This window comes from Hydra vulgaris, chromosome 12 (assembly GCF_038396675.1).
Source record: "Hydra vulgaris chromosome 12, alternate assembly HydraT2T_AEP".
NCBI classification, from domain to species: domain Eukaryota; kingdom Metazoa; phylum Cnidaria; class Hydrozoa; order Anthoathecata; family Hydridae; genus Hydra; species Hydra vulgaris.
Window position 1 is genome coordinate 57,910,001 of NC_088931.1, and position 17,603 is coordinate 57,927,603.

At 25.1% G+C, this 17,603-nt stretch overlaps 3 protein-coding genes across 4 annotated transcripts in view; all 3 read left to right on the forward strand.

Moving 5' to 3' along the window:
• The window catches only part of LOC136088863 (rabankyrin-5-like), a 15,572-nt gene extending 5,647 nt beyond the window's left edge, over positions 1-9,925 (forward strand). For both annotated transcript variants that reach the window (XM_065813859.1, XM_065813860.1), the window contains exons 3-6: positions 3,773-3,888; positions 4,330-4,465; positions 8,969-9,241; positions 9,812-9,925. In XM_065813859.1, coding sequence (XP_065669931.1) covers positions 3,773-3,888; positions 4,330-4,465; positions 8,969-9,224 — 508 coding nt within the window. In that variant the 3' untranslated portion in view covers positions 9,225-9,241; positions 9,812-9,925. The remainder of the gene's footprint in view (positions 1-3,772; positions 3,889-4,329; positions 4,466-8,968; positions 9,242-9,811) is intronic.
• A 49-nt stretch (positions 9,926-9,974) lies between these two features.
• Positions 9,975-11,144, forward strand: LOC136088233 (rabankyrin-5-like). Its single transcript, XM_065811917.1, has 5 exons — positions 9,975-10,082; positions 10,393-10,497; positions 10,622-10,690; positions 10,791-10,945; positions 11,095-11,144. Exons 2-5 carry the CDS (start codon positions 10,430-10,432, stop codon positions 11,142-11,144), a joined length of 342 nt encoding a protein of 113 aa, XP_065667989.1. The 5' UTR covers positions 9,975-10,082; positions 10,393-10,429.
• Positions 11,095-17,603, forward strand: part of LOC136088864 (rabankyrin-5-like) — a 29,613-nt gene continuing 23,104 nt past the window's right edge. Inside the window, 3 exon segments of the mRNA XM_065813861.1 lie at positions 11,095-11,266; positions 14,266-14,600; positions 15,829-15,924. Coding sequence (XP_065669933.1) covers positions 14,378-14,600; positions 15,829-15,924 — 319 coding nt within the window. The 5' untranslated portion in view covers positions 11,095-11,266; positions 14,266-14,377.

Here is a 17,603-nt window from a genome sequence, read left to right on the forward strand (position 1 = left end):
ATATATATATATATATATATATATATATATATATATATATATATATATATATATATATATATATATATATATGTGCATATATATGGGCAACTCCATTTTTAGCTATCGTTACACGGGCAACTACTTTATCAAATATTTGCTTATTTAAACTGTAAATTAAACTTTAAGCTAATTTGTATAAAAGTTGTTAGTCTAATAAATAAAATAGGCTAAAAGGTTTCGAGTCTGGTCAAAAGAGGGTGAACTTATTATTGAAAATACCACTTAACTTATGTTACACGGAAAACAAGGTAAAAAAATTGTTCCAACTTTTAGGTCAGATTTCTGTGAATCAGTAAAGCGGTTTGTATAAGAAACTTTCAAAGATGTTGAGAATTCTATACAAATTTTAAAAATGTATAAAAACTTATCAGAGGTAACTATAATAACTATAATAAACTGTTTTTTTGACACTATATATTTAACTTACATTACCCAGCAATTATTTTTGTCGATTTTTTATATCTGTTATTAAGATTAGAGTTACGTAACTAAAGAATTGTAAAAGTGTTAAAGTCATTCGTTAAAAATAATTAACATAAGAAATTTTAAAAAACTGGTGGCACTTTCCTGAGTGATTTTTCATAACGTTTATGAAAGTTATCAAATCAAAAAAAGTTTTTCTGCAAGACCAAGAGCAACTTTAAAAAATTATTTTAGTATTACAACTTTATTAACATTACTCGAGTCATTTAAATAAGAAAATCTTTGGTTTGTCGAAATTTTTACCTACACTTCTTACGCTTATGCGTATTGCCTTATTTTCATTAGGTTAAATTTTTAAAATGCTGCAAAGTATAGACACTTTATTATTTTAAAATATTTTTGATGTAAAAACTGCTGTCACAGGAGAGGTTCAGGTATATGTGATGGTTTGTGAGGGGAGGTAAGGGGTTAAAAATTAAAAAATATAGGGTGATATACTTTATGAATGACCCCCCTTAATTGCATTCACAAACGATTTCTTTTATTAAAACAAAAATAAAAAAGGTTCTAACTGTTTTTGTTTTTTTATTAGGAGAATAGCAAATAAATCTTTTTTTTTAATATCTAAATAAAAATATTTATATAGTTCTTATTTTTATGTATTTATGTTAATATGTAAACCAAAATAAGAATACATAAACAAATAAAAACAATAATAAGTAATTTTAATTAACATTAAAAAAAAAAAGATTTCTTTTCAAAATTCTCCTAATATAAAAAGTTTCAGTTAGAACCTTGCCACACCAATGCGGCAAAATAAGAATTACTTAATGATGTAATTCATTTTGATAATGAAAAAGTGCCAGAATTTTAGTAAAATCATGTAGTTTTAACTTACGTTACACAAATTTTAAATAAATTGTGCTATAACTAAGCAGAACTTTAAATGTAAAAACATAACATTAAATATTGTTTCTCATATTTTATTAAAAAACTTAAGTTTTTAAACTAAATTTTGGAAAAAACAAAACTTTATCATATTTTTGTTAACTTACGTTACATGAAAATTGCAAAAGTTCTTTTGTTATTTTGTTGAAATATATATATTTTATAAAGTATAAAATCTGACCAACAACAATTTGAACATGTCAGCTCCATGTTCACGCTAAATTAATTCCGATTATGCAAATAAATTCATGTTTAAAATAACATTTTACAATAATACTTTTTTATCATAAGACAATAAGAAAAACTGTAAGTTTCAGAAGCATAAAAATGACTTAAATAAATTAATTTTAGTACCAAAGGTATACTTTGAATAAACTTTTATGTGTCTACATCAATATTCATTTGCTAAAAGTTGTTAAAAAAGAGAATAAAATTTGACTGCTTTTTTATTTTTTGCCGTGGAATTACCCATATATATATATATATATATATATATATATATATATATATATATATATATATATATATATATATATATATATATATATATGCATATATTAAAGAATAAAATTTGACTGCTTTTTTATTTTTTGCCGTGGAATTACCCATATATATATATATATATATATATATATATATATATATATATATATATATATATATATATATATATATATATATGCATATATATATATACATATGTATATATATATATATGTATGTATGTATATATATGTGTAGTATATATATATATATATATATATATATATATATATATATATATATATATATGTATATATGTATATATATATATATATGTATACATATATGTATATATATATATGTATATATATATATATGTATATGTATATATATATATACACACATAAAATAAGACAAAATATTTACACCCTTATTTAAGAAAGACAAAATGTTTACACCCTTAATTAAGAAAGACAAAATGTTTACACCCTTAATTAATTGGAAAATTGTAAAACGTTGCAATCCTAATAACCCTTCGTCAAAAATTTGCAATCTTTGTTTATATGAAAAATTCCTTATATATATATATATATATATATATATATATATATATATATATATATATATAAAAACACACACACACAAAAAAACACTCGGGTGTGTAAAAGTTTCTATAATTTATAATTTTTTTAATCTGATTTATTTTTAAAAAATTCAAATGGTTTTCTAATCATTATGAAATGTTAGTATAGGAAACAAAATATTGTAAAAAAATATTGTTTTTGTGGATATATTTATTGCTTGTTATATGTACATGTGCAAAAGTTTCGGGCCACTTTGTGTTGTTAGAAAAATCATTGGTCCACATGTTCTATAGTTTGATTGAATTATATTTTTATATTAATATTTTGTAACCATTTTCAATAATAACTACTGCACAACAATGTGGTATTGACTCAATTAATCAATTAATGCAAGCAGGTGGAATTTTATTCCATTCTTCTTTCAACGATTTGAATAATGATTCGAATATAAATGCTTTCAAACTTGACAGTGTTTCTCATAAGTGTTCCGTTGGGTTTAAATCCTGTAATTGAGATGATTTTCTCACATTTTAAAAAAATGAGCATCTTTTTTACGGTGTGTAATTTAATGATGTGTGTAATAAATGATGTCAATAAGTTGCCAAATGCTAGAGACTCAAAATATTCTGTAAAATTTGTTTAATATATTCTGTAAAACTTAGTTATTGTATCTTAAGAACTTTTTTTTATTATCAATTTAAAAACTTTAACCAACAAGATTGCAGGTAGCCATTTATTGGGAGTAAAGAAGGCAGTTAAAAAAGGACATTAAAGTGAGAAGACAATTGAAAAGAAAAATAGCAAATGATTTAAAAATTTGTAATTTATATGAATCAGGAAAGTCCATCAATGGGATAAAGTTCCTTTTTCAAGAACATGATATACCTATTCAGATAAATGAATAGGTATATCATGTTCTTTAAAAAGTGTGGATATGAATAAGATAAAAATTAAACAATGAAGCATTGAAATAACAGATTAAGTTCAACATTAAACTATAAAGTCATTAATTGCTGTACTGTACTTCAAAAAAATTAAAAGTAAAAAGGCCATTGAATTTCAGGAATTTTAAACCCATTAGGAATTCTGCTGTATACAGGGTGAAATAGGGATGGCTAACACCTTGGCATTATATAACCTGTGTATTATAATTATTTTAACTAAATCTGTATATCTACATATCTGTGTTATAGTTGTATAATGGTATAAACTTATATATAGTGATATAATCCTATAGCGATATTAGCTAGGTATGCAAATAAGTCTGTCAGAGATCATGAACTTATTTTTAGTGATATAACAGTCAAGTATGCAAATAAGTCTGTCAGAGCTCATAAACTTATTTTGGCAGCGCGTAGCCAATGCTGGTGTGCAGATCTAAATGATGTAGACGAACTTTTATTAGATGGTAAGTTTAAATTAAATATTTTTTAATACAAGCATTAATATCAAACTATCAAGTTAATTCCAATAACAAATGATAAATAATTATTATTCCATCAAGATATGTAAACTGTAAGAAAAATGTGTAAAAATGTAAACTATAGTAGTGTAAAATGTAAGAAAAACTATAATCAAATTGAATTTATAAGCAGTAAATTTATAATTAAAAAATTTCTTGCTTGTTTTCTTTTTGTTTTTTTTAATTTTTAAGTTTTATGGTTCTCGATGAAGACTGTTTTATAAGTTTATAACTCTCTTCTCATTCTGCGCGTATAAACATTTACATAATCCTTTTTTTTTATTTTTGGTTATGAATTATTTTTTTATTTTTGGTTATGAATTATTTTTTTTATTTTTGGTTATTACTGGCTACATTGTCATTACCATTTATATCATTTTTTTTCAGGTGTAAGTTGTGAGGTAGGAAACATGCTGATCAAATGGGTGTATACAGATCATGCTGATGTCCGTAATGATGAGTCTGTTATCATAGAACTTGTAAAAGCTGCAAACAGATACAAATTAAAAGCCCTAAGAACAAGGTTTGTTTATGTATATATATATACATATATTTATATATATATATATATATATATATATATATATATATATATATATATATATATATGCATGTGTGTATATATATATATGCATGTGTGTATATATATATATATGTATATATATATATTTTATATATATATATTTTATATATATATATATATATATATATATATATATATATATATATATATATATATATATATATATATACATATATATATATACACACACACACACATATATACATGTATACACACATATCTGTCTGTGTGTATATATATATATATATATATGCATATATATGTATATATGTGGTATATATATATTATGTATATATGTGTATATATATATGTATATATGTGTATATATATATATATTATGTATAAATGTGTATATATATATATATATATATGTATATATATATAAATAAGTGTTTAGATAACACGTCTGCTGTCACGGACTTCAGTACATAGATTGACTATCTGAAAGCCTGCTTTCGCAAAGGAATATCACTCCATTGACAGAGGGTTTGGGATAGGGAAGCAATGTTTTCTCTAATTATTATTTGTTTTTTGTTTTTCTGAAAAAGCTTTATGCTATAGAAATCAGTAAAATGACTAGACAATTGCTTATCTATGTACACTATAGTAGATAAGCAATATATATATATATATATATATATATATATATATATATATATATATATATATATATATATATATATATATATATATATATATATATAAGTATATATCTATATATATATATATAGAACATTTGACCAAATATTTTTTCATTATTTATAATATATTTAGATCGCTTTTTACTAAAATAATTGATTATTTTATAAATATTATTTTCATATATATAGCTATATTTCATATTATATACATATGTATATAAATTCATGCATAACTTTTCTTCTTTGTGAATTTTTTTTTTTTTTTTTTTCTTATTTGAAAAGATTAAAAATTGAACTGAAATAGTTCCATGTGAGAGAGCAAGTAATTATAAAAAAAGGCTTTTGTAATTAAAATTTGAATGAGTTTTACACTTTTAAATTGAATATATATATATATATATATATATATATATATATATATATATATATATATATATATATATATATATATATATATATGTATATATATATGAATTCCGAATCTATATATATGTAGGCCTAAAATAAAATATATATATATATTCTAACAATCTTTTTTGCCTAAATTGTCACAGTGAAAGGATGAGACTTAATTGAATGATGAGTAACACAAGAATAAGTTTTAGTAGATGGCACAGGAGATGCTAGCTCTTTAGAGCAGCACCCATTATAGTATTTAAAGAAAAGAGAAAGAGAAGCAACATTACGATGATTTAAAGAAGTTACAACATTACGAGTATTTAAAGAAAAGAGAAAGAGAAGCAACATTACGATGATGTGACAATGGTTGAAGGTTGGCTGTAAAGCAGCTCCAATTATGTTTACAGTGCATTTTTGTAGCTTGTCAAAAAGAGAAAGGGTATCATTCGAAGATCAGCTCCAGATATGGCAACAGTATTTCATATCATACAAGGATTTGAGATTTATAGAGATAAAGAAAAGAATCCAGAGTAAGAAAGTGGCTAGCATGATAAAACGATGCAACTTTAGCAGACGCTAATTTTGTAATGGATTTGATATATGGTTTCCAAGAAAGATCAGAAGTAAGAGTTAATCCTAGAAGAGGAAGGGTAGATAACTTATCAAGTACATTACTGTTTATAAATATAGAAAGATCTAGATTATTGCGATAATGGTTAGATGAAAAAAATTGAGTTTTATGGAGTTAAAGTTTACTTTCAGCCTCTGAGAGCCCCATGCAGTAGCAGGAGTAAGTCCTTTTCAAGCTCAAATCCCCTCCCTTCCCCCTTCTAAGCAACCAGAGAGTGTTGGCTTTTTATCAAGACAAAAATAAATGGTAGTGCTATCAGCAAACAATGCTACCTTTTAGGTGTGAGAATTTCTGGGATATCGTTAATGTAAATTAAAAAAGGTATACGGCCAAGGATAAAATCTTGAGGGACTCCTAAAGTTACAGGAAATGAAGAAAAGTACTATCCATTGAGGACAACTTTTATACTACAATTTGCTAGGAAGGATTCAATAGTCTTAAAGATATTACCTGGTACACTGTAAGAAGAAACCTTATAAAGAAAACCAGCATTCCAAACTTTATCAAAGGCTTTACAAAGGTCATCATGAAAAAAAACATGGAAAGAGTCCCAGTCAGCTTTAAGGTAGTTGTAAAAGAAACAATGATAGGGGGATTTTGATGATGAAGAAGAATGAGATAATAGTTTTAAAGAGATCAAACCATGATCAGATGCATCTAAGGGTAAATGTGGAGAAATTAGGCACTTACTAATATCAGAAAGCAGCTGAGCAACTGTGGCGTAGTAGTAGCACAGTTGCCTCAGAAATAAAGGATTGTGGTTCAAACCCCATCTCTGGGTAAGTTTTGCGTCATCGGTTAGAAAGGAGGTGTGAACTTCTTATTAAATGCTCATCAGCAGTGCTATGTGATAAGACTGTAAGGATTTCTTGGGGCAACTAAATAAAAGGGAAAAAAAAGAAACAAGACAAAAGTCGAGTAGAGAAGGTAAATGACTCAGATTGTCTGAAAAGCAAGTTGGAAAGTTGAGATAGGCAAAAGTTGTGGGCCTTAACCTGCAGAGTCACAAGCACTAGAGCCAATTCTTTCAGTGTGATGAGCATTAAAGTCTCCAACAACAACAATACTGCCTGAAGGTTAAAGAAAAAATTTTCTTATTAAATGCACACTCTTTAATACACTTTCAAATTTAGAAACAAAGTACAGAATTTTTTGTTATAAGAGAATAGATATGAAAATATGATTATTTCTGTACCAAGTACATAAGGTAACTAGATGAAGAAATGATCCTCGAGAAAGATTATAAAATGATCCAAAGAACCAACACTTAGTTAATTTTTTTAATAAATAAATTCTGAAAAAAACTTAAGAGAAAGTGTTTGAAGAGGGTTTGTGCTGCTGACAAGGAGAAAACTTTTTATTTCCATATAATTGGATTTTGGGAAGTAGCTCACCATAAAGTAAAGACATGTTATTTTCAATTTTTCAATTTTTTTGTTTTGTTTTAATTTCAAAAAAATCAATGAATTTTTTTTTTACTTGTGTTTTTTTTCTAAAAACAATATGAAACCACATAATTAAAAAAAAAGTTATGTGGTTTTTAATTTTAAAAAATGTTACGTTTTTTTTTCGTAAAAAGAGGTTTTTTCACTTGTGGTTTTTAAAATTTTTTTTTAAATATTATTAAATTTTTTTTAAATTTAATAATATTTAAAAAAAAATCATTATTTAAAAGTTTTTTTAACTATTTTTTTTTTTTAATTATTTACACATTTCAACTTTGCGGCTACATAGTTTTTTTTGTTGTTTTTTTTAAACTTATGCGGCCATGGCGCAGTCATGAGAGCGCTTGCTTTATAAGCAAGAGATCCAGGGTTCAAAGTGAGCTCGGGGCATATTTAGCACCATTGGTAAGGAAGGAGGGCATGAACTTCCTATTTAATTGCTCTTCTACTGTGCTCTATGACAAAACCATATGTCCTTTTGGGGCATCTAAAACAAAAATTTAAAAAAACCATGTGGTTGCATAGTTGAAATGTGTAAATAAACAGATTTAACAATTAATATATAGCACTTTTATTAATGCTTTTAATATTATCTTGTTATAATTCATATAAATATATACATTGAAATATTAAAAAATTAAAACAGAGATTTACCTAAGCCCATTATTATCATCCTCACATAGAATTTCACAAATAGATTTTTTTTTTTTTTTTTTTTTTGTTAAGAAATTGTTGTTGACTACTTTGTTAATGCTATGGATATTTTGCTCGTTTTCTTTGTTAATACAGAATATTGTTAAAAGAAAAGTTTAACATATAGAGTTAACATATTTGACATACCTAGCTCCCATGACCTGTATTACTTTTGCTGGTGTTGAATAATAAAAAAATAGATAATACTACAAAATAATCAACAGTGAACTTGTTTTGGAAGTAAATATAACATTTATGTGTGGATCATAAAATGACTGAGAATATTTTGAAAAACAAAATTTCTTAAGGACAGTAATGTAGAAAAATATCATACAGTTAGAAGGATTGTAGAATTTCCTCATAGAAAAAAGAACATGTCAGTATTTGAATGCTTGCTCCAAGTATGCTTATATAGTTTCTCTGACATTACATATATTGTTTAAGTTATTATCTATAAACCTGTAAACTATTAGATCTTACTATTAAATATGAGCATAATTATATTATCTTAGGTTATATCATTAATCTCATTTTTGTTATAAATTAAATTAAATAATTATTTGAAAAAAAAATTGTTTTGAGCAAAACATTTTGAAAATAAAACTGTGCTTAAAGTCTTTTAAATTTTAAATAGATGTGAACAAATGCTGATGTCAGCTGTTTCAGTCGCTAATTGCATTCGATTTTATCAAACAGCTGAAGATATTGGGGCAGAATCATTACGTACGTACTGTGGTGAAATTATTGCTACTCATTGGGATGATTTAGAGACAAAAGACTTTCTTGGAATGAGTGCCCCATTATTGTATGAAATGTTCAAAACTAAATCTAGTTTTCCATTACATTTTGCTGTCCGTCATCACAGAGAAGATGTTGTTTTTTATATTTAATAGAGCACAATTTGCAAGTAGGTGTTTTCATAAATTTTTTTTTTTTTATGAAAATATTATAATGATAAATGAATAATTTTCGAAGCAAATAACAAAATAATAATTATTAAAAACAATTATACTCTAAACAATGTTAGTATAAATCAAATAACAGACATTAAAGGACAATATAGAAAGTACTACAAATTGTCCCTTAAAATTAAAGTGTAGTTTTTTTGTAATCTTCAGAAATCTGCAGAAAAATCCAAAATAGTTCTGAGCTATAATTAAGATATACTTGTCATTGGCAACTGTTATTACTAATTATAAATTATACTTGCCATTTTTTTTAGTTGAATAAATTAATTATTATCATGGTTTTATTACAAATTAATAAAAGACAAGACAGAATAAAAGACAAATAAGTAAACAACAATGAATATAAGATTGATATATAATATAGTATATATATTGATTTATATATAGTATATATATATGTATATGGATTATGTAAATATAAATTATTTTTTGAAACATTTTGTTTTTGTAATAATTTATAAGCAGTGTTCATAAGCATTATTAATTTTTTGTATTGTTCATGCATGTAGATTCCTGCTAAGTTAAACGAAATAGAGCCTCACTCAGGTTTATTACCACTTCAAATTGCTTTAAAAGAACGACAAGAAAGTATCGCTAAAACATTAGTGTTACATAATTGTGATGTAAACATGGCAAATAACGATGGTGAGACTCTTTTGCATCAGTTTATACGTGAAGGTGATGCCTATGCTTCAATATTTCTTATTGAAAATGGTGCTGATGTGAAAGCATCAACAAAACATCAGGAGAGACTCCCCTTCACTTAGCTGCTTCTTATAAGTAAGGGAAAAATATGAATATATAAAGATAGGTTCAAAACTAAATGTGAATAACTTTTTCATTATGGAATATCTATTTATGATTATGTTATGTTTTTTTAATTTTCAAATATATATTTATAGATTATTTTTTTTACACATTAACTTTTATTAAAATTTATTTATCTTATTAATAAAATTGATCTCAAAAAATCAAGATAACAATACTTTTGGGATGGAAAATGCATTTTTAAATTTTTTTTTTTTTTTTATCAAGTTTTGATACAGAGATTTCCTCTCCAAATTTGATGCTTAATTCTTTGTTTTTTTAGATATTATCCTTCAAAAAATAATAATGCATCTGAAGCTATGGGCTTAGTAGCCAAACACCTTTTGGATTATGGCTCAAACATTAATGCACTTGACAGTGAAGGAAGGTACACAGTATTTTTGATTTCATCTATGATCTAATCACAAACTTTTTTATTAAAATATATTTTTATTTTTCACAAAATGTTATATAAAAAAACTTGTCTATCCATGAAACAATTCTATACTTAGAACTGCATTGCATGTTGCTGTTGCTGCGTCAAATAAAGATGTTTTTAATGTTTTGTTAGCAGTCAAAACGTAAGCTAAGAATATTTTTTTAAATACATCTTTAATGTCTTATTTTTTTAAGTTTTTATAATCACAAAAGGTTTAATCAGATTACCTTTGAATTTTGCAGGATTAATTTAGAGTCACGAGATAATAATGGTAATGTTGTACTGTGGACAGCCTTACTATCTTACAAAGAATCTTTAGATAGTAAAGATAAAACATCTTATGCCTCTATGTTAATAAAAAATGGAAGTAATCCAAATGCTGTAAATCCTTTAACTGGTAAGCTTTTTTTTTTTTTTAAGAGTTTTTTATTCTTTTGAAGTAATAAGTTTGCTGTTGAACATAACACTTTTTTCTGTAAATTTTAATTATAAAGCTTATATGTTTATAAGCTCAAGTGTTTTATAAGCTTTTTTGTTCATTTACAGGTGATTCTTTATTACATCTTGCAGCAACATTTAAAAATAAAAAAGTTTAGTCCGGGCTGTTTTTAATTGATCATGGTGCTCAACTAAATCATACAAATAAACTTGGTGAAAGTCCTTTACATATTGCTTCACGTAATGGTTTGTTGCTGTTAGTTGAAAAGCTTCTTAAGAGGTGAAAAAAATTTTTACATGAAGTAAAATAAAATTGTTTTTTGTTCAAAAAGTCAAACCATAGGTTATTATCTTTTTAATATTTTTTTAAACAACATGAATAAGGGAAGTTGGGTAGAAAGTAGATATAAAACATATACGAACAGCATAATAAGTATTAAAAGTGCTACCCAGATGGGACTACTCAACTTAACCTTATATACAATGCTGCTCAATAATTGGGTCACTTTTATAACATTTAAATTTTATAAAATGAAAGTATTTTTTTATATATAAAAATTTTGAAAGTTTTGAAAAATAATATTTTTAAAACATAAGTTTAAAGTCATTCATTTGTTTTTAACAATTCATTTGTTTAATATTTTATAATTAAAGTTAGTAAGGAATGTCTACATTTTTCACATTAAGAATGTGTCTTTTTTTTAGTTTTGCATTTTAACTTTAATTGATCAAATTATAAAAGTTTTGACAATAGTAAATTAATGCAGTATTGGTGTTGTGGTTGAGCAACACCAATACCGCATCTAGCCTATATTTATTTCTAGGGAAATGAATATAGGCTATTTATCTGATTCAGCCTCAGCCTCAGGCTGAGAAAAGCCTCAGGGAAATAAAATTAGTAATAATAAAAATAACTAACACTACTAAAACTGAATTTTCTGATATGGAAAGTCAAGAAAGAAGATTGCAGTGTGTCAGCAGTTGTATCATTACAAAAAATCTCATATAGGATTGAAATTAAAATGCCTAACTTCGAGTTGAAAAGTTATAATAGCATCTGAGTAGTTTAATGCAAGTTAATATGACCATCAAGCTGCTTTAATGTACATTAGAGCTAAATAATATCAAGGTTTTTAGAAGTTGTGTAAATTATATTCAACCAGGTTTTATTAAGCTTACTTATTAACCAAGCAAGAAACTACTGCTGATTAATCAAAAAGCCAAGCATCTCCAGTAGGGCAAAGATCTTCAACATTTGTTTGCTGTTATATGCAGCCTAGATCTTAAAGAAGTTGCATTACTAATTCAAATAGAAGGCAACATTTTTGGCCCAGAATGAGCCCCTGTTATATAGTCTAGTTGATAAAAGTCTTTATTTAAAAAAAAAATTTTTATGAGTCCATAGCCTAGATATCTAACAAATATGAATCTAATTCAAGATATAAAAATCATATATATATATATATATATATATATATATATATATATATATATATATATATATATATATATATATATCATTTAAAAATTTAAAATATATAAATCTGCAAGCTCAAAAATTCTTACTCTTTTGTAACTTCCCATTGTTACATTAAGGCATTCATGTAACTTTTTTTCTACCATGTCATTAAAATAAAGTTAAATTTTTTTTTGCAATGTCTACAAATAGTGTAAAAAATTATTATTAAGTTGAATAAATTTGCATTCATTTTTGTTACTTATTTTAGAAACCAATTTATGCCCTCATTGATGCAAATTTTTTTTCAAATAATATTAACTTGGTCCAATTTACATTTACAAGCATACCATTATGAACTAGGGAGATTTCCAAGCTTTTAGAAATCTCTCTAGTCCATAATGGTATGTTATGTTGAGTTAATTTAACATAACTTTTTTTAGAGGGTTGCAAAGGTATAATTATAGAAAAAGGAGTTTTTGATTTCCATATAAGGTGCTAGGGCCAAAAGTAAGTATTATAGTTTCCACCCCACTATTTTTATTGAAACATTAATTTACAGCAAACAATGGGTTAGACCAAATTTATGGATTTCATTGTCAAGCATGTAAAGATTTGTTGGAAAGAGTAAGCCAAATCTTAAATATAGTTTTCAAGACTAATAAAAAGTAAAGGGTTGAGAACAGAACTCTAATGCATATCAACTTTAGGTTGGTTCAATTTCATGAGAACTTTTTGTTGCAGTTGCTACTATGTACTTAAGTACCTGCCAGTGGATTTAAAAAAGTAGTAAACAGTAGATATTGTCACAATATTGCAGTTCTTGAATTGTTACATTTAATTGTTTAATATTGAATTTCATTTAAAAACAATTGTTTTAAGCAACAATCGTTTTAAGGCCTCAATAATGATAAGTTGTTATTATATAACTAATAACTAACCTGTTTAATCAGTAAAAGATTATTGTAATTTTGAAAAGGACACAAGTCCAATTATTAAAACTTTTCAAAATTGGCAATAAAATGATTTTTATTTTAAAAATGTCTACACTGCTAAAGAAATTAAACATAGGAGTAGATAAATAAAGAACGTATATAACTATGTAAGTTTTATTTACTATATAAAAAAAAAAAAAACATAAATCATACAGAAATTTTTGTTTTAAATTTATAAATTAACTTTTAAAAGTTTTGGACTTACGTCCTCTTTAAAATGACAGTTTCAGTTACTTATAGTAACTAACTAATAGTAATTACAATAGTAATACTAATTAATAGTAATTACATGTGTATTCAGCAGCTGATGCAAATTACTAACACTTTAAGCCTTTTTTTATAGACAATAAAAATTTTAAAGTACCATAAATTTAGAAAAGTTTTAACTTTTCAAAATTATTTGCTAATAATAAGATGGCTGTTGTTTACAAATTGTAAACTGTGTGCTTGTACAATGTATTTAAATTCTATATTATCTGGTAGTTTGCTTAAATGGATTCAATTTTTAGTATAGGTCTTACTTTTTGTGAGAGAATAAGCAAAGTTACATTTGTGGAGAGTGGTTACGAACACTTTGAATTTTCACTATGTAATTTTTGACAACCGTAACCACTTTTAAAGTATTTTTTATTTATAAACTATTTATCTTTTGTTTTGATTGCGGTTGTGGCGTTTTCAAATGTAGCCAAAATAACTGCTATTTAAAATTTGTTAATAGGAATTTATTTAGCCATAAAATTATGTTGAGTGAAAACACTGTAGTAGTTCATTTTTTATTCAAATACTTCTAGTTTAAGTTTGATTTCATTTTTTGTTGTGTATACTTAGTGGTGCTAATCCAAATTATACTACTACTGCCACTGACGCTTTGAAGGCAAAGGAAGCTGCTAGAAAAACTGAGTTTCAGCTGAAGTGTGATGAATCAAGGCGTAGAATAATTATGCTTGAAAAGTCAAAAGCCATAGAAAAGAGTAAAGGAGATCAGAGAGTTACTCCAAGAAGAAGAGAAGTTAAAGTTGCAGAAAAAGAAAAGGAAATCAAAAGTTATCAACCTGAGAGTACAAATCCGTTTTCAGAAGATGATAATTGTAATGCATTTGATGGCAATCCTTTTTTGGATCAAGACGAAGAAGAGGGTTTGCAATTAAATCAGTTAGATAGAGGTGCAAATTTGTTTCATTTAAGTTTATAAGATTTATATAAAAAGTTTTAAAAGTTTTTTAAATAAGTAACGAAGATTATAATTAAAAGGTTTTCATGTTTACTATTATGTTTTGAGTATTAATTATTTTATTAACATATTTGATTTGATTTAAATTTTATCAATTTTGAGTTGAAAAAATTGCAGACCAAGAGTGTATTACAAAAAAAAATTTATTGATATCATAGGAGATCTTAACAGAAAAAGGATATTAAATAATAATTTTATATAAAAACAAAATCACATTAGTTGTTTGTTGTATCAATTACAATCTAAAAAAACCAAATATTTCCCATATTTGGTTTCTTAGATTGTAATTGTGCCATATTTCTGTGATTTTACTGAATAAAACAGTATGCTTTTAGACTTGATGTCTTTCATTTGATGGTCAACATGTTCCCATAAATGTTTAATGGGATTTAGGCCTGGTGATTGGGTGGCCATGTTCTTAAAAAATTCTTGATCTGATTTGGCTGCATATTTGAGATTTTTATCCTGCTTGTATATCCATCCTCGAGATATTTTTTTTTTGCATGAAGTAAAATAATTTTCTTACATATATTTTTTTATATTTCTTGTTTCATAGTTCCATAAAGCTGTTCTTTCAAAGCAAGTTTTTATTTTGAACTAATCTCACAATCAACTTTTTCACTGGAAATACATTTTTTTGATTATATGATCTCATAAATCTTATTAATAAAGCTTTTTAATAATTTCCAAAAATTTGTTTTAAATATCAATTAACTGCCAATTTTGTAAGAAAAATGTAAAAAGCTTTAGTTTGTTCACAAATTTTTAAACTCGTCAAAAAAAAAAAATTTTTTTTGTAAATTAATTTAAAAACATTAATTAATCAATGTTTGTTCAAAACATAATTGTAAACATCACAACTTTCTAATTAATATATAATATGTAGGCTTAAGTATGTATGTAAATGTAGGCTTAAGTATGTATTTAATGTAATTAAATACTTACTTAAGCCTACATTTACATACATACTAGGCTTAATTATGTGCTGAAGTATTACACAATTATTATTACAAAATTTTTATTAGCCTGTCCACAAATTTTGGATGCTACCATTCATGCACAATTATATACATATATAAACACACACACATACACAAATATATACACCTTGTAAAATATGTTGCAAGTAAAAAAAGTTATATTTCAAGTTTTATTTGCAGAGAGTTCCTTCTTAAATGAAATGCAAGCAGCTAGTTCAGCTGCAATGGCATTAACATCATCATCAATGTTTGGATATCAGAATGTTCACAAAGGAGGTTTGCATGTGTAACTCTATTTATAATTTTTTTTTTTTTTTTAGTTTTAGGTTTCTATATTTGTAAAAAAGAAAGCAAAAAGAATGTTTCAAGAAAAAACAAAAACAAAATTTTTAATTTTATTGTACTACATATCTTATATCATATATTAACACCTAACAATATTAACACCTAACAATATTAACACCTAACAATATTAACACCTAACAATATTAACACCTAACAATATTAACACCTAACAATATTAACACCTAACAATATTAACACCTAACAATATTAACACCTAACAATATTAACACCTAACAATATTAACACCTAACAATATTAACACCTAACAATATTAACACCTAACAATATTAACACCTAACAATATTAACACCTAACAATATTAACACCTAACAATATTAACACCTAACAATATTAACACCTAACAATATTAACACCTAACAATATTAACACCTAACAATATTAACACCTAACAATATTAACACCTAACAATATTAACACCTAACAATATTAACACCTAACAATATTAACACCTAACAATATTAACACCTAACAATATTAACACCTAACAATATTAGCACCTAACAATATTAAAACCTAACCATATTAACACCTAACAATATTAACACCTAACAATATTAACACCTAACAATATTAACTCCTAACAATATTAACACCTAACAATATTAACACCTAACAATATTAACACCTAACAATATTAACACCTAACAATATTAACACCTAACAATATTAACACCTAACAATATTAACACCTAACAATATTAACACCTAACAATATTAACACCTAACAATATTAACACCTAACAATATTAACACCTAACAATATTAACACCTAACAATATTAACACCTAACAATATTAACACCTAACAATATTAACACCTAACAATATTAACACCTAACAATATTAACACCTAACAATATTAACACCTAACAATATTAACACCTAACAATATTAACACCTAACAATATTAACACCTAACAATATTAACACCTAACAATATTAACACCTAACAATATTAACACCTAACAATATTAACACCTAACAATATTAACACCTAACAATATTAACACCTAACAATATTAACACCTAACAATATTAACACCTAACTAACCTCAACTTCAAATGAAAATTAAAATGACCTAATAATCATTTTTAACAGTAGGCAATTGAGAAAGTAAACCAGCACCTCCTACCAAAAAACATATTTTTCTTATAATAATTACCACATGTAAACATTATTTAGTATTTTAATGTCAGTAACAGCAAACTTTATTTATTTTTTTATTTTTTTATTAATTCATCTCCTCAAAGCCGAGAAGGCCACTACAGATGAAGAGGCTACTCTTCATCTGTAGTGACTCTTATAAGTATTAACACCTACTGAATATTAAGTAAAGGACTATTGCAATTACAATCTAAAATTTTTACACAAAAATAATTTGATTTATCATTTATTATACATTTGTTTTTTAGATTAAATATTTAGCTGAAGTAAGGCAATTGAACTTTATATTCTGCACACTTTATATTTGGAATTCCTGATATTTTTCTTAACTTTAAATTTTTCCTAATATCTCAATCGTTTTCCATACATACAAGTTATATATTTTTGTAACATATTTGTTTTTAAACTTTTTCACTCATCACTTG

Coding starts and splice junctions, on each gene's coding strand:
- LOC136088233 (XM_065811917.1), top strand. CDS start 10,430: ATGGGCTTAGTAGCCAAACACCTTTTGGATTATGGCTCAAACATTAAT. Junction 10,498..10,621: donor GCACTTGACAGTGAAGGAAG/GTACACAGTATT, acceptor TTCTATACTTAG/AACTGCATTGCATGTTGCTG. Junction 10,691..10,790: donor GTTTTGTTAGCAGTCAAAAC/GTAAGCTAAGAA, acceptor TGAATTTTGCAG/GATTAATTTAGAGTCACGAG.